The following is a 17,500-nucleotide window of genomic DNA, read 5'->3' as shown; positions in this document are numbered from 1 at the left end:
GAGTGCTTAGCAAACCTTCCAAGTGCATCCATAAGTTAATAGTATACGCTGTGCTGATTACCATTTGTCTTACAGCACAACATTGATATATTGTGGCAAAAGACTTCCCTTTATTCAACACTAAAATCTTACGCGACTAGAGAAAACAAGCGCCCGGAAACTAGTCTTTGCGTCTGCTCACGTCAGTAGCGTGCACCTATGGGAAAATGGTGGACACAGAGCACGCACTTTCCTTTGGCCATGTTACAGTAAAAATCTCTTCTCAGACGACTTGATGACTTTGAGAGCCGTTCATTTCATCATCTATAGTAACATTAACTGTCAAGTCAACGAGCAATATTCAATTTAACTTTGCGGTTTCCTTCGTGACAGAAAAATCTTTCATGTGCCACCTCTGTCTTAAGCTAACAGGGAAAGTGCCAGTCTGAGGTTTTGAAAGAAGAATAATCAAATTATTTCAACAATCTGATTTATCAAGTACAATCTGCTCAGAGTAAAGATTCGCGTTTTATTGAATTAAATCAGTTATCATAGGTGAAATTTAGAAAGTGTAAGTTCCATACAGTGTCAGTTGCATTGTACAATAAAAATTTTCAATTGTTCTCAAGTGGGCATGATTCTCGCAGCGAAGGTCAAACAATCAGTGAACTTCACCAGTGCATACCTTTTCACAATTACATCACCTCTTGGTCAATAATGATGTTAATAGTAATGGTTAGAAGATAGTAAGGAGTCCAATTCGGCCCGCGATCGTAAGTGATAAACCAAATCGGAGGACCGCGAGGGAGGAGTCCGATTTGTCAAACATGGAAATGATCACTGACCGAGTTTGACGACACGTAGTCCTGTCAAAATTTAATCTTTGAAAGTAGGGCTTGTAATTCCAATCTTTAAACATTTAACCATTACAATCTTAGATAAACATACTCCGAAAAGCTCTAGAAACAGCTTCCTATAATTGGACTTGGGATGGTAAGCCATTGCTATGGTTACTGTAATCAAGTCAGACTCTGTTAATACTACATTCACGTAAATTTGCTCAATGTAATTGGTCGATGTAACTCTGCGATTCTAGACGATTACACTATCCAATTACAACTTTATGGTACTGTTAGTGAAAAATAAGGCAGTTTATCCAGTAATCAAACTCTAGGAAATTGTGAATGCTATAATAAATACTGTTATCCCTACACAAAATTGCATCATCCCCGATCTAACATTCACAAGCTGAATGAAAATTTAACAGAAATTTAAGCGACACTCTCGGCTTTTCCTCGTGTGCCTCCTACGCCACCGTCATTCCGTGATCTATTGCCCAATAGAAGCATGGCAAAATGAATTCTATTTGTTAAGCGAATGTTTGACTAATGTTAAAACTTTTCTTACTTCCTCATTCCTTCACACAATAGACCCCCTACTTATAAAAACCCCCAAACGAAGTCTGTTATTGTCAGACGAAGCGCATAAAAGATTAAATCAAGTTTTTTAAAATTTCAGTTCGTGCAGAGCTACTCGCTAGTTTATCATTTAAAAAACTGAGTTTTAAAAAAGTCCCCCCGATAAAACGCTCGTCAGCTGAATAGTAATTCAAAATTTAAGTGACACACTCGGCGGTTGCAGCTTGTATCATCATTCTACGATCTATTACTGACCAGGCACAGCGCACCAGGCAACATTGAATTTATTTGTTTTGCACATGCATGCTTGACTACCGTTAAATAATATAAGGATGGGTCAATACTGATACCAAATATTCGATACTGGCGATGCAGAGGTCTGATCGGAGAATATCGATACTAGCGAAAAGTTTCGGTGCTTTCAATACTGCCCAAAATAACTCAATATTACTGCGTTTGTCACTAATCACCTCTTCTTGAAATTTACATTGTCTTCATATAAAAGGGTTATATGAGTTTGCAGCTTACCAAATTACATTATGGCGGGCCCATTGATCACATCTTTTCAAACTAAATGAACGATTAAGTAAATGAATCGATCGATCTCACATTCATTAGACACATGTCAAAAACCACAGTATTGTTTACGGAAAGAACAACGTTGATTGACTAATCAGGCGATTCCGTAACACTTGAATTTTCCCAAGGTATGGTAGCCCTGCTCTTTATACCCGTTTGTGCCAGACACTGTATCTCCTGTATCTCCAAACCTCAGCTGCTTAACCGGCAGATGAGTCCTGTTCGTAAGGACACCACTATCTTCACGCCATACACGGTCATTCACATGACAGTTACAGTGCTTTGATGGGTCTGCACATGTCTTCGTAATTCCGCATGCACACATATGATTTTCAGGTGTTGCACCACTCCAGTAGGTCATTTCCACAGAATCACGTGAAACCCAAAAGGCATCTTTCAAAATAGAACCGCGGCACTCGTACTTTATGAACTGCTCACAGTGCTGGGAAATGTTGACGAGACTCACCAGCTGAGAAATGGTTGCTCCTTTGTAGTGTATGTCCCGTGAATATAATCCCTTACCTTCATATCCGTCCACCAGTGTCCGTTTCTGGCTGTCGTGACTTATTACAGTCACGCCAACACCGTCCTTGTCACTCATGTCACAGGTGACATTAAATGCCGACAATCCTCCATCGCCATCGGGATCAATTAGGTATGGTCCAGTTTTGGCATTAGGATCGAGCTTCTTTAAGTCGCTGCAAGATTTTGGAAGCGCTGAAGAGACCGAGGAAAGAAAATTGGAAATGAAGGGTGTGTCAATTTTCACAAAAGTTTTTGTGGCCACTGCCTCATGTAGGAGGCGAAGCTATATATGTTGCTGAGATCAGTGAGTGAGTGAGTGCGAAGTGCATAAGTGCGTAAGTCGAGTGAGTGAGTGAGTGAGTGAGTGAGTGAGTGTAACAATAGAATTCTAATCTTGGCCCAATTTTGACCGATGTTTCCACAGGGAGCCCACATAAGCGGCGTGTCTGGTCGTTTGTTGGAAATATAAAGAAATGTATGGGAGAATATTGAAGATTCGTAATATCGTGTGACCTGGTGTGAGGTCTATGGCGCATCAGTAGATGAATCGCCGGCGCGAATAGGCCCCTGACTCCCCTCTCACATGAGGCATTTGAAACAGGGCATTGTTTACCATCATCCAATCAGCGTGGTGCAAACAGCGTGACGGTTGCTTCCTGGCACACCAAATCTGTGCCGCGGATGCCGATCGCTCGGAAAGCTGCAATTCTCGAAAGTTTTTTGGCGGTTAGCGCTTGGATTTTGAATGGATCTTCGATTGAATGACACGAGGAGAAGCGTCAACCTTTTAGTTTATCTGGTGTTTGATTTGGAAGCCGGGTGATTCTAGTTTCTGGGTGAAAATCGGCTTCGCGTTGGAGCGGTCGAGAATGAGCTTTCCACCCTTGTCTTCTTCATATAGCGTGGAGCAACACTCAACGCAGAATCTACCAAATCGCTCAAATTCGCCATTTACAACGACAGAAGCGACAATACACAGCAAGTGAGGTAGGTTTACATTTATTTTGAGCCTAACATAGGCATTCCTCGAGATAAGTTTACGATATTACGACTCTTCAATATTCTCCCATATATTTCTTTATATTTCGAACAAACGACCAGACACGCCGCTTGTGTGGGCCCCCTGTGATGTTTCCCAGTCCTACTTATTGTTTTTTTTTTGGATTATCGACATTCACACTCGACACACAGTTGAGTTCTCTCCTTTTGTGATTTCTGGATTATAGCCACAAGTACGATATGTTTTCAGTTTTTTTCGTGACACTATGGAAGATAGTAGAAAGCGATAAACATCTTACAAGCATTTTAGGATTGTACGTGATTTAAAACAGAAGTTGTTCTTGCAGAAACATCTTGAAAGGTGTGATCTGAACTTCATTAAACTATAGGGAAAATTTTTTCTTTGAAGAGAGAGCATTTTACCGTTTGAATCAGCAAATTGTGTAGATCCGACGATATAATCATTTCACTTCTTGCCGTACGTGACGCCACAAAAGAAGATAAACATCTCAGAATAATTTCACAGTGGCATCCACCGACGCATAATTGTCGCACTGAAGCTTTTTTTGCCCTTTTTTGTAAGTTTAAGTGAAAAATCTGTTAACAGGTAACGTATAACAAGAGCAATCCCTAATTTGAACCGCTTACCAAATTTTTGCAAATCGCCAAATTTTCGCCAACCCTAAAAGAACCTAAAAAAATATTTACCTTTTTCGCAATTTTCTCCCGTGTAACGAGCTTGACACAGGCAAACGTATCTCTTATATGTAAATCCACTAAAACAGGTTGCACCATGGAGACAGGGGTTACTAGAGCATGGATTCTAAAGAGATAGAAAAACATTTTAAGTGATGCATAGTCTAGTAAAATCAAAGTGGATAGAAGAGTATTTTATCGTAGAAACTGCGGTTTTTAACAAGGATTTCCAGCCCTGAGAAAAGTTGTCAGTACACATATGTAAAATCGCGACAATTTTTACGTATGTTTGATATCACCAATTATTAAAAACTGAGTCATTGGATAATGCAATTCAAGACTTTTTATTGGCTTAGCCGTTATGGTTTATGAGCCAAGATACCATAATCTACAAATATGGTAAGCGTACGCGTCAGCTTAAAATTAAAAGGGAGCTAAAAAACTTAAGTAAAATTTAAAATTGAATTTAATGTTTTTAATAAAACAATTATTCCACTCGCGCTTGTTGGATATGAGATGATTATAGCCAACGAGGCGCGTAGCGCCTCGTTGGTTATCTATCATCTCATATCCAACAAGCGCGAGTGGAATAATTGTTAATTAGCTGATAGCACGTCACTCGCCTTTTTCGTCGCTCTGTCAAGCTGATGAATGACTTGCAATGCGTTCACTACTCTCAATTAAGGATTAACATATCATTCTTTATGTATTAAAGCTGTAATTTTATACCGTAGTAGCCCAGTAGAGAAAGTCCTCTTTTGGTTTGAGATCATCAGGATGTTGGGTGTGGTCAGAGTCACTAAGCTGGCAGATCCTCATGCTGTCGTTTTTAGATAGACCGATGTTCACCGACACACAAGAGCTTTCCTGAAGGCACTGGTGTATACAATTACCATTTAGCTCCATTTCCGTGGTTAAGTTAATTTCTTTAATGACGTGATCCTGCAAAGCAAGACCTCCAATCGGCTTCAAAAAATGCATACTTCGGCAACCAAAAGCTGAAAATAATTTGATTTAAAATGAACAGTGTTATTAAAACTACAGAGAAACAAAACAACTATTTGGTGGGGAAATATGCGGCACTAATACTCATCCTCGGACATTCCCTGTTTCGAGATGTGAACAGTGAACTTCGAGGAACAGATAATGTCCAGTGACAGTTATACGACATGTGAGAGCATGTTTTCTCACCAAATGGACACCATTGTGGTTATTATCCTCAAAATATTTCGTAACTTGTAAGAAAAATGTTTACGAAAAGGCTGGTACCGTTTATTGCGTGGGATACTCACTTTTCAATGTTCTCTGGTACAACTTTATGGAAAATAAACATGTCCCCTCTTCTGTAACACTTATTAAATAAAGCTGTTACTTACTTACTTACTTACTTTCTTACTTACTTACCATCGAAGTGAGCGTCAGGTTTGGGGAATAGTACTCGAGGTATATCCTCGAATATTCTCAGTTGCAGTCGGGGCTTATTTGGTCGCGTGATTCGTTTAGACCCGATAATGCTGCGCCAACAGAAATAGTTGATGGATTATAATAAACAACTATTCACCGAAGTTTTGGAGAATATCCAACGACACTGAGGTAAAAAGTTGTTTAAGCATATATCAAAACAGTTGGATAATATAGCACAAAAAATATAATTTTAACTTATCTATTCCAGCAACGATTATGATATCTTCGGGCGCATTCCCGAGCGAGCTACTTGGAGGTGAATGGCAAAGGATATTCGATGTTTGATCCTTTGGTTTAGTATCTGACTAACACCAATCGGTTAAAAACTGGAGCACGGCTATTGAATTTCTAGCCATCTGATTGGCTGAACTGACCCATGTTATGGGCTTTTATAACCCTTCCATTAAACTTGTTATCACGCAATAAACAGTTATCACGCAATAACCACCGTTCGCGTGAAAAAGAAACATAGTCAACACAAGAGTTTCAACTTTTCCGTTCTCCTATTTACAGGGAAGGAAACCAAATTGGTTTTTATTTTTGCTTGCTTGCGTCAGCCACGCGCATTCGCCATCAGATCACCACTGGCTTTTTTACTGTGTTTACGAGCAGTTTAATTGCGCTGTGAAAATTAATGGGAGGGTTATAAAATAAATAAAACCCGTTCTCGCTTGCTGGTATATCGGCTGATAATGCTCTTGGCTGAGAGATTGTCCTCAAAACTTCATATTTGCCCCCGAAGCTTCGCTTCTCGGCCAAATATTCATTTTTCGGAAAATCTCTCAGCCGCGGACATTATCAGCCGACATACCAGCCGCCCGAAGGGGTTTATTTACTTAATAACCTACGTGCTCTCAACTCATAACCTAACTTCGACAAATATGGTCAATGAATTCGTCAGCGAAGTGAAAGAAAAGGAGTGTGGGTGACCTGTGAAGCAATGGCGGAGAAAATCGTTTTGCTCGAGAGCTTACAAGTAAAGAAATAACAAAGTTACAATAGAACACGTGACTCCCAGATCATCGAAGAGAAAGACAATAAATTCTATAGGGAAACATTTCAACGTGCGTAACGGAAATTTAGGTCGTTTTTATTTGCTAATATGATTCGTAAACTCTTTCACACGTCGGCGAGAAAACAAACAACTTGCCGAATATGAGATCATCATAACCTCAAATTCGGCAAGCTTGAGCAGAATAATTGATAAATTTTGGCTAAACGCCGAAGACTCAATCCAGATATCCCATGATAGTCAGTAGGCACTAGTTTTCATTTTCACGCAACAACTCAGAGTGTCAAGCGATGAGCACTGGCTGGTTATGTCATGAAAATTGAAAAACAAACAATTTCTGTAAAAAGAGTTCCGCTATATCAAACGAGAGCCCGCTGTCATCGACTGTTATGCTCCGTTTGAGGGTTGACCTTCGTTTTGCTTCTAGTCATTTTCAGTCATGCCGAGGAAACTGGGATACAAGTTCGGATGGATAGACCACTTAGTTGGATACAGATTTTATTTTACCTAAAGTGGTCAGGAAATGGTCGGGAAAAAAAGATTCGTCAAAAAAAGATTCGTCAAGGTCGGGAAAAGTCTGGGAAATTCACTTCAAGTCAGGAAAAAGTTTTTTTCCGAGAAGTTAGGGAATTTTTTTTTTTGTTAATTCACGTACTTTTCTGGGTTTTTATAGACATGAAATTTAAATGAACTAAATTGGGTTTCAGTGAATAAAAATAAGGTCTTATTGGGAGCACATGCGCTTAGTGGCTCTTCATCCATCAAATTCAAGATTTAACCGTAACTTAGAAAAGGTACGTCGATAAAAATGTTCTGGATTTTCTAAATATTGTTTTGTCAAGCGACGACTATCAGCTAATTTGGCCTGCATGAGACTTACTAATAGCATAAATGGAGGTCACTGCTTGAGCTAATTATGGAATTTGTAAATTTGGTCTAAGAAGTTTTACATTTGTCAAGGAATTCATAAAGCCATGACTGTAGCAACCATGTTGAATATACTTCTGTCTCAAAGCTAACTAAAAAACGTTATGTTATATAAAGTGTTGTCATATCACGTTATTGTTTCGGATTTTCTAGACTTTTTGTCTGTTCAAATTTGACAACGATTCAGAACTGATAACAATCACATGAAAACGCGATAAATTTGCATAAATGCTGGAAGACTTTTGAAAAATTACAATTTCCGCACCGCGGTTTTGAAAACTTTTGAATCACTGATATAAACGACGATTAAACAACCAAATGGGAAACTGAGGTAATAATTCGTGAACTTTAGTACTAAAATTTTCAAAAAATTCGTGCCTACACGTTTTTAAATATTTGTCATCTAATTCATAGCTGGTTGTTTGGACTTGAAAAGGAAACTCCTCCACAATTTGTTGAAATGAAATTTCTTAGTGATAAAAATGAAATAGAGATATTGTCATCTGTCTGCTGAAGCGTCAAAAAACAACATGAACGAGACGTTTCGATCAAAACTGGACTTTCACATCTCTAAAAAACTATGGCCTGGCAACGTATCTAAGCTAATTTGTCTTCAGAAAGCGCAGTGTCAATGTCATCCATAACTGCATTCCAGTTTTCTACAAGTTTTCAGGACACAGTGGAATATCTTTCTCTGTTTGTGAAAATTTTTTTTACTTCCGAAAACGCTTCCTTCTTCCTAGTTCTTCTACATTTGAAAGAAACACATTTCTTTAACCATAATAAATTATGAATGCCAATTCAAAGGGCGAAAGCACTCAGAAATTACGGGAGACTGACATTTTCGGCATTCGTTTTCATACCTGTTATCTCCGATGAAGTTTATTTTTGCATTCCCAATGCTTAATGTGACAAATGACGCTCACTATACTAAACTTAAGTTCTCAACTTATTATCAAATATTTCTCATCCCTTGCAGGATTGCAGGATTCAATCAATTTTTCTTCTAAATATGTTCGCCTTGCGGATAAAGTTGAAGTTTCCTAATAAACCAACTTGAAAGTGTTATAAATATTTCATTTCATCTCGAGCAGCTGGCAAGACATATTTCGTTAAGCCAGAAATTATAGCCGGAGTGTGGAGTTTAATCAAGAATTCTGGCCACAGCTTTTTTATTTCTTCATCTATCGTTTTCTCTCACTTCACGGATTTAAAAGTTCCGATGGTTCACTAGTTTAAACACTTCAAGAGCAGATGCCTTTACTGTTCCCTTTAAAATTTGTTCTTGATGAAAATAAATTACAAAGCTTGGATTCGTGCGCTGACGTGTCATACAGCAACAAAGACTTTTTAACCTTAACTGCGCTATGGCCTGGCAACGTACCAATGCTAATTTGTCTTCAGAAAACACATTCTTCGTTCTTCATAATTTAAAAAAAAAGCCACAAACTCAAATTTGTCATAAAATAACAAGTAATAATGTCCTCCCAGCCTGATGAGATGAGAAATTGCATTGCTAATACGTTTCTCGAGTTGAGTTGTCAGTCAATTGCCTCTAGAAGTTTGTTCGCAGTACCGTTCTCACAGTCATTACGGCAAAGATAGAGAATTAAGAACGCGGAGATATAATTTTGCTAAAACAAGACGTCCAGATTGTAAAAACCTAGCGCCAAATGATTATGTAATGCAGGTATTTTCTGGTCCAGAAAATTCTCAACATCTTTGGATAAGGGCAGGGCTTACCTAATTGTGTCTCCATGAACACCTTCCATCTGGTGGATATCTAAACGGCTCAAATTATCGCTATCTTTGTCAAATTGCACTCACCTGCACCAGAAAAAACCGATAACAATCTGTTTACCATCAAAATGTAAAAGATTAAAGGACAAGTTGTAGTTCCAATCTTGAGAAAAGTCCAAGGACTCATTCTTATGGAAATACTTGGAGCAGTTTTAACAATATGCAAAACACCACAGCTGCCCACAAGTTTTATATATTTTTTTAAATGTCTCCCTTAAACAGGAAGACTTTTAAATGATTTAACAGGTTTTATAATAAACATGAAAAAAACGCGCTTCTGATTGGCTGAAAACGCGTGCATTTTTGTCATGTTACACGTGTTACACGTGAAAATTACAAACAGCACGCGCTGTCAAAATTTCGCCTGTCTTGACTTCCTGTGATGCTGTAGACTACAAGTAGTCCTTCCTTTTCGACGAGGTCTGTGGCGTGAGTCAAAATGGTGAATAAAATTGATGTTAGCGCGCCTTTTGGAACTCTTGGGGTGACGCCGATGCTCCGCAGGAGCTCCATCAGTAAGGCGCTCGAAAAGTAGAAGCTACAGACTAATTAAACCCAAGAGTTTGACCTTGCACGGCTGAGTGGTTTTCGGGCGTCAAATTCTCATCTCAAGAAAGCGATTCGTTATCTTAATTACCAGTCAATCTTCTCTAAGTAAAGAGGATAATATGTACACCAAATTTATGGAATAAAAATATTGGTCAACACGCTTGTGCATGCTGTGTACACCAAATTTATGCAAGAAAACAGAAAGGTAAACATGCTCGTTCAAAAGGCAAATTGTTTCGTAAACTTTGCCCCGTTTACGAGGGGTTTTTTTGACATGCTAATACTCTCGCACAGTAGACTCGACGTGTGTTAAAGCAAAGCGTTTAATCAAAAGTCTCTCTCATTCGTCTTACAACGGTGTGTAAAAGACTCTCTCGAAAAGGTGGGGCCCTAGTGTTAGATATGGAGATATCGCGTAAGAGAACGTCTAATCGGATCTCCCATTGGTCGTTGCTACGTGATAATCAATGAAAGTTCGTTCAAGGTTACCTCAATCAATGATGTTAAGAAACTTAACATCTGTTCTACTCAAATTACGAAGTCTCCAACAAATTGCACCTGTTTTCCTTGTCCATTACTTGAAAAAACCTAATCATTGCCAGAACTCTGGGACATTTAGAGCCCGCGCATATCAGCGGTAATGTTACAGAAAACAATGGCGGCCGTAGGCTCCAAGAGAGAGCGTTCGATCATAAATTACAAGGATTTGAATGAAATATCGTGTGTTCTTTTGTATGACACTGCCAGAAAAAGTAAAGGGAAGTTTTTTTGAAGTGGATAGGCTCATTGAGAAGAGGAAAGTTGGCCATGTGAGTACATGTCAGAACGAAATGTTTTTTCGATTAATTTGATTTTGTTATTTTTTTGGGATGATCGTGAGACATGTCTGTTCTTTCATTGTCAGAAAGAGGGGTATCTTGTGAAATGGAAAGGTTGGCCACTGCAAGCCTGCAGTTGGGAGCCAGAAGATCACCTCACACCACCACGGTGAATGTTTGCGTTATATAACTGATTCAGTTACTCAATGTCCTTCTTCTCGTCTTTTCTTTCCTTTTTTCACTGAGTTTACCATGTACAACCGTTGATGTAATACAGAAATAAATGCAGTTTTACGATCCACAAGCTTCTAGTTTTATTTTATTTGAAAAGTCAAAACTTACGAAAAGCCTGTCAAGCCGGATAGCTACCGGTTAGAGGTGGCTGGAAGAAACTTCTACCACGCCATGCTAAGAAGTTTGAAAGGGAAGTCTTCTACTCCTGTATATGTACAAATTGACATTGATGTGCAGAGGTATCTATGGAGAGATAGAGGGGTTGTATCTGAACACCCTGGATACAAACTTTACAATAAAGTAGACTTCTTCCTTTTTACCACCCTTCCTGAGAGCTGGTGGTATTACCTTGATCTCCATAGACAGGGTAAATCTGTGGATTTCCCTTTGAAAATGAAATCCCTTTTAAGCTGGACTCAGGTTCAATACACTAAAGATAATGGAATGCTGAAGCAGGCACCACAAGCACCAGTTGAAAAAGTGATAATACACTTTTGCAAGAAAGCATGCAATATTACAAAATTGTGAAGCTTGTTAATTACAGAATGCAGGGCCACTGTTTTGTTCATCATCAATGCCTCTCCAATTGGCCCAGTTCCAATGAGAGATTGGACATTTCCTAGAGCTTCAATTAGAATTAGTGTATTGGCTTCAATTTTAAAACCCTATCATCAAAAATCAATCATTTGTATTGTCAGAAATAGCTTTCCTGAGAATTTCCCTCAGCTTGTCTTCTCTCCTACATTTGGTAGCAATTCCCATTTCTTTGAGTATGGTTTTTATCTCAGGGATGGTCATTGTGTCCACATCACCCTCAGTAATTGGTGGTTCATCATCTTATGTTGAGGCAACACACAGTCGTGGTCTCTTTCCTCTTAGCTCAAAGATGTCAGCTTCCCAATACTCATCTTTTTTTTTTTTTTTTTTTGGTATACTGGTGTGGTTGCCTTTCGACATCTTGAAGATGTTCAATTCTTTTCAGGGCTAGAATTGCCTCTTTGCATGCATCATGCTTGTTGCATTTGTTGTGGTATATGGAGCGTACAGTATCATTCATTTTTTCAACTCCTTGGCCTGTGAATAATTTAAAAGGGGTCTTGTCTCTGATGAATTGGGGTAGGTGGTAGGCCAATATATGAAAGTATGGGGTGACAGAAGCATTTTCATATCCAATGACCTCTCCACCAAGTGATAGATACAATTTTATCCACTCTGTTGCCTGTTTAGAATTAAGTAACAACAAATTAGTTTTTGTGCAAACCTAGGAATTGTACTATTAATTAAAACCATAACCATGTTAGCAATTACTTGAAAGGAGTTAAAATGAGAAGAAAATTCAACTTACATTCTTAAAGAAGGAATCTATGCGATTTTGACGTGGTTTCCAAACTGGTAATGTTTGGTATACGTTGTCAAAACCCTATAAAAATATAAGGATTGCCAAAGTTTTTAGTTTGTAATTTATTAACATACATCATTCCTCTACAATCGAAAGGACAAATGTATGGAATTTATCATGTGTTTGAAGATAAGAGACAAGCTAAGGTTCTTCAGTATGATGCCACTGTGTCAGACCAGAGAAAATGTAACTTAGCTGAAAAACAACAAAAAAAACACCTTCCATATTTTGGTGATTGAATCACAGTGTTCTGGATCAAGGATCTGTGGGAACTTCTTGGGAAGGCTTTGGAGCACTTTTTTCCTCTCATTCCCAACCATGCTTGTCCAATCATACAAGCCACTTGGCATTCCATCAGCATTGCGCTTCTCTCATACACTAAAGCTCACCCCACAACTGTTAATCGCCTCTATGGTTTTTTGCAGGGTTTTGTGTTTTCTGGCCGATGGTGCCTTGTTAAGGTTGTCTTTCTTGTCTTTCTCAATTGCATTGTTGAGAAGGTTCTTCTCCAATCTATCTGTAAACAGACAGAAAAACACCCCTTTGCTTTCAGTCTTTAAAGTATTTTCAAAAGATTTAAGCCAAGTTCTGTTTCCTTAGAGTGCGGCAAGGACTTATACTTATCCCCAAATTGTTATTTGTGAGCCAGGGGAAATCTGGGGACAAGGTTAAATAGGACTACATCCCAGGGACTTTAACATACATGTTGATTCTAAATGGATGAAGTACCTGTAACTCGAAGCTGTAAGTGAACCTCATCCACCCTTAGATTCTCAATTGGAATTTTTAGCAGAGCAGATCTGATGCATCCATAGTTGTTGTTTGATTTATTGGCGAGATCTTTGTTTTCAGCCAGCGTTCTCCAATTCCCATCCATCCAGTAATAGTTTTCTGGCTTAGTTGTGTCCCAGCTGTTGAAATAAACATAATTTGTTATTTTAAACTATTGTTCAGTTTCAATAAGAGGTGAATATTCCACCATTAAGACACATCTATTATATAAGAAAGGAAAGCAGGCTCTATGATTATACTTAATTGTAATTTTTTGTTTTTACCGGGCATCCCTATATCTATTTTGTAGTATATGGAGGCATAGTCAGCACATGCACTGTTCATCCCAAGAACTAGAAGAAGGACCTAAGCAATATAATTCATAACTGAAACACTTGATAATTTTTAAATTACAGTACTGCATTCACTTGAATATGTGCCACATTTAGTGCTTATTAAACCTGTAATTGTGGTAAGTGCTTATTCAGGAGCAGTGTTTATTTTAAGAATGCACTTTTAATACTTGAATGAATACAATACTGTGCGCAGCCCAGGCATGAAATCATGTAATTTCATTGGTTGCATAAGCAATTTAAATTAGTTTTCTTTGCCACTTGAATCTCATCAATTTTAAAAATTTTGTTAAAGGGGTGCAACATATACTGTTAAGTCCATATAACATGTTGGAGTGTTTGGGGTGCTTATTTCAATGTATGGCAAGATTTCCATAATTATATAAATTATGTTTTCTCTTACCCTGTAATCACCAGACAAATGGAAGTCCAAAGGTACCTTGTGACCATCCACCTAAATTTCTCCTTCATTAACCAGCTCATTAATTTCAGCAAACAGATCTTTGCAGGAAGCTTTCAGAGTATCATAATCCTCACTTCCAGAAACAATTCCAACTGTGTGATTTCCTGTTAAAATGCATAGTTTTACATGATTTTGTAAAAACATTTATGTTTACTTAAAGTTCCATAGCAACATTTACCTTGCACAGCTTCATTGCAAATAAGTGACTTTAAGCTTTATGGATTCTGTGCCTAATAAAGTATCTATCTATCTAATGTACCTATTCATCTACCTTTGCAGGACATTACTTTCTCTCTCCATCAGATAGCAAGGCAAATGAGATACCAATGAAATTTGTTATCCTTGACATTTTAGCACCATCACCAGATACCTTGACTTGTTTTTTCCAAGTTCACCATTTTCTCTCTAGAAAAGCGGGCAATGATAGAATTTGCCAAGAGTTACAATTTTGCAGATAATTATGTTTTTGGAGCAAAATGAGAGTTTGTGTGGGAGGGGAAGGGGAAAGAAAGACTTGTTATGTGACACTATGCAACATTCATAACTAGTGTTACCAAAGGTAAGTTCCACCAGACTTACTGTTGACAAACCTAAGTCTAGGTACCATGCTTAGGTGTTAAAGCAGAGCTGCTGAAGCTATAGCAGGACATACAGAGAGGGGTGGGGATAACAATTGGCTAGGCTCCTTTTTAGGAATTGCTTTTGCAAGATTATTTATTTAAACTATATATACCTTTTTAATTTGCACTCGAAGCTCTTCTTTGAAGCTCATTTGGGCTCCTGCATTTTTTCCTGGTGTCTTTGATATGTGAAAAATCTTGTTCAAGTCACTTCTGCATTGTTTGATCAAATAGCTTCTTGGAGCATCATCTACAATCATTGATACTTCATGGTAAGCTGCATCCCCAACACAAAACTTGTCCATGATGTAAAGAAGGGAGCGCACATTGTCTTGACGTTCCTGTGATAGATCATGAAATGATGTTCCGTTGTCTTTTCCCTAGCCAAGTTCAGTGGCTTTCCCATCCTTATCTTTGACTTTGACAGATTCAAGTGTCAAGCCAAATGACTCCAAGAACCACAGGGCCATTGCAGCCCTGGTTTTTACTTCTTTTATCTTCCGGTTCCCTTGGCGTTTACCAACCTCGTGTATAGGTCGGCCATTGTTTCTTAAGTTTCCACTGCAGTTGGTGCATATCATAACGCCCTCAAAGGGAAATACACTTTCCTCTCTTTTTTTTCACTTGCGACTTAGCTGCTACTTTCTTGCTACTTTCTTGCGACTTAGCTGCGACTTTCTTGCTACTTTCTTGCGACTTAGCTGCGACTTTCTTGCTACTTTCTTGCGACTTAGCTGCGACTTTCTTGCTACTTTCTTGCGACTTAGCTGCGACTTGCTACTTTCTTGCAACTTAGCTGCGACTTTCTTGCTACTTTCTTACGACTTAGCTGCGACTTTCCTGCTACTTTCTTGCGACCTAGCTGCCTGGCTACCTAGCTGGGCCGAGTGGGACGCAGGCTAGGTTTTTTGGCTGACAACGTCGACCTATCGTACTATATATGAGCCAAGAAACGAAATGGAAAAGCTGTACTTTGCGAAATAAGAATCTCTAGTTTGCCAAAGGACTTTATCGCTGCGTCTGCTAAACAATGCCAGGTCAGAGTGCCCGGGTAATGCGTGAAAAGTTATTGGGGGGGAGGGGTGGGGAGATTTCGAAATGCGGGAATTTTTTTCGTTATCATTTCTAATATGAATTTTTTTGGCCATAGCGTGGATATGTTTCAGGGTTAATTGGCGTGCATGGTTTTTTTTTTTTTTTTTTTCATTCAATTTTCGCTTTCGCGAGTATTTTTTTTTTGTACTTCGCTCGCCCTCACCCCTTAAATATTTTAATTTTTCGTCGTGTTTTAGCGAGGAACACGAACCGGAAGCAAGGCCTTTTCTCTTTTTATATGCCCTTGATAATACCACATTTGTATTGAAAAGTGTCAATACTCTGGAGGCGGTCTGCCCGGAAATTTAGACAAAACCACCACCCAAGAACTTCCGCTGGAAAGTACGTACACGCATATCTTTACCACAAACGTCACGCGATATTCAAAGGAATAGCTTTGTTGTTTACTTGGCTCATGTAGCACGACAGGTCGACGTTGTCAGCCAAAGAACCGGGACGCGGACTGGACGTGACGTTCAAGATCGCATTTGAACTCAAGTCAATTTATTTTAACAGAACTAGTTTGCCTTGATTTCGTAACAACGTCAATATCCGGTCTCACGCAATGCGATGACTCGTATTTTCTATTTCCAAGAAAAAGAAGAAAGGGACCCTCGACTACGAACATGGACTGCGAAAAAGAAAAACAAAAAAGGGACCCTCGACTAAATACCCTCGACCTCGACATAAGACCCTCGACCCTCGATGGCTCGACCAAAAGTTAGACTCAAATTTATGGAATAAAAATATTGGTCACCATGCTCGTGCATGCTGTGTACACCAAATTTATGGAATAAAACAGAAAGGTAAACGAATCACCTTTAAGTTTATTCATTGATTTATTCATTCATTAGTTCAAAATGGAGGCTCGGAGTGTCACACGTTACGTCATTGCCGACAGAATAAGTCATGATTACCAAATTTGTCACTAGCCTTTTTTTTTCGGAGGTTTGCCTTGTCTTTATCATAACAACTTTGCGCTATTGCCATGGCCCCCTTGTCAGATCTTTTCAAACAAAATGGATGAACAAGTAAATACAGAATAGATCGATCAAAAATTAAAAAGACACGCGTTGAAGATGGCGGTATTGTTTACGGAACGAACAACGCTGATTGACCAATCAGGCGATTCCGTAACACTTAAACTTTCCTAAGGTATTTTGGTAGCCCTGCTCGTTCTATTTTCCTTTCATGTTATAACCTGTGTGTCCGAACGTCAGCTGCTTAACCGGCAGATGAGTCCTGTTAGTAAGGAAACCACTATCCTCACGCCATACAAAATCATTCCCATCACAGTTACAGTAGGCTCGGCGGTATCTTGAGTCACTTGGTTGTGCACATGTGTTGGTCATTCCGCATGTGGAGTTATGAAGTGCAGGTGTCGCACCACTCCAGTTGGTCATTTTCTCAGAATCGCGTGAAAACGAAACGCCATCTTGCAATCCAGAATAGAAGCACTCGTACTTTATGAACTGTTCGCAGTGCTTAGAAATGTGGATGAGGCTCACCAGCTAAGAAATGTTTCCTCCTTTGTAGTGTATGTCCTGCGAATATGATCCCTTTCCTTCATATCCATCCACCAGTGTCCGGTTCTCGCTGTCGTGACTTATACCTGTCACACCAACACCGTCCTTGTCACTCATGTCACAGGTGCCATTAAATGGCGGCATTCATCCTTCGCCGTCAGGATCAATCAGGTATGGTTCAATTCTTGGATTAGGATCGAGCTTCTTCAAGTCGCTGCACGATTTTGGAAGCGCTGTAGAGACTGAGAAAAGAAAATTGCAATGAAGAGTCTG

General features: G+C 39.0%; 2 protein-coding genes and 1 long non-coding RNA gene across 5 annotated transcripts; 1 reads left to right on the top strand and 2 right to left on the bottom strand.

Moving 5' to 3' along the window:
• Positions 1-488: 488 nt before the first annotated feature.
• Positions 489-9,597, bottom strand: LOC148735537 (neurexin-4-like). Its single transcript, XM_088755001.1, has 4 exons — positions 9,427-9,597; positions 4,926-5,194; positions 4,209-4,323; positions 489-2,693 (listed from the first exon to the last, which is right to left on the bottom strand). The coding sequence occupies exons 1-4, from the start codon at positions 9,524-9,526 to the stop codon at positions 2,071-2,073; spliced, it is 1,107 nt and encodes a 368-aa protein (XP_088611127.1). The 5' UTR covers positions 9,527-9,597; the 3' UTR covers positions 489-2,070.
• Positions 9,598-10,583: 986 nt separating this feature from the next.
• Positions 10,584-11,070, top strand: LOC148735536 (uncharacterized). The gene is made up of 2 exons (XR_015999352.1): positions 10,584-10,757; positions 10,853-11,070. It is a non-coding gene; the product is annotated as an uncharacterized LOC148735536 (long non-coding RNA).
• A 27-nt stretch (positions 11,071-11,097) lies between these two features.
• LOC148735535 (uncharacterized) lies at positions 11,098-15,474 on the bottom strand. Of its 3 annotated transcripts, none has more exons than XR_015999350.1 (6): positions 14,720-15,474; positions 13,927-14,090; positions 13,129-13,310; positions 12,618-12,916; positions 12,346-12,420; positions 11,098-12,219 (listed from the first exon to the last, which is right to left on the bottom strand). XR_015999350.1 is itself a non-coding variant. In XM_088755251.1 (6 exons), the coding sequence occupies exons 4-6, from the start codon at positions 12,747-12,749 to the stop codon at positions 11,905-11,907; spliced, it is 522 nt and encodes a 173-aa protein (XP_088611377.1). In that variant the 5' UTR covers positions 12,750-12,916; positions 13,129-13,310; positions 13,927-14,090; positions 14,258-14,341; the 3' UTR covers positions 11,099-11,904. The 3 variants fall into 3 exon arrangements, 1 of the variants encoding a protein (XP_088611377.1); XM_088755251.1 differs by lacking the exon at positions 14,720-15,474 and adding an exon at positions 14,258-14,341 and having other exon boundaries at positions 11,099-12,219; XR_015999351.1 differs by lacking the exons at positions 12,346-12,420; positions 14,720-15,474 and adding an exon at positions 14,258-14,341.
• Positions 15,475-17,500: the final 2,026 nt, after the last annotated feature.

Source organism: Stylophora pistillata, chromosome 3 (assembly GCF_964205215.1).
Source record: "Stylophora pistillata chromosome 3, jaStyPist1.2, whole genome shotgun sequence".
Taxonomy (NCBI): Eukaryota; Metazoa; Cnidaria; class Anthozoa; order Scleractinia; family Pocilloporidae; genus Stylophora; species Stylophora pistillata.
This window is presented reverse-complemented; position numbering and strand designations above follow the sequence as displayed.

Coding starts and splice junctions, on each gene's coding strand:
- LOC148735537 (XM_088755001.1), bottom strand. CDS start 9,526: ATGAGTCCTTGGACTTTTCTCAAGATTGGAACTACAACTTGTCCTTTA. Junction 5,195..9,426: donor ATCGGTTTTTTCTGGTGCAG/GTGAGTGCAATT, acceptor AATTATTTTCAG/CTTTTGGTTGCCGAAGTATG. Junction 4,324..4,925: donor TTCTCTACTGGGCTACTACG/GTATAAAATTAC, acceptor CTATCTCTTTAG/AATCCATGCTCTAGTAACCC.
- LOC148735535 (XM_088755251.1), bottom strand. CDS start 12,749: ATGCCAAGTGGCTTGTATGATTGGACAAGCATGGTTGGGAATGAGAGG. Junction 12,421..12,617: donor CAATCACCAAAATATGGAAG/GTGTTTTTTTTG, acceptor ATATTTTTATAG/GGTTTTGACAACGTATACCA. Junction 12,220..12,345: donor TAGATTCCTTCTTTAAGAAT/GTAAGTTGAATT, acceptor AATTCTAAACAG/GCAACAGAGTGGATAAAATT.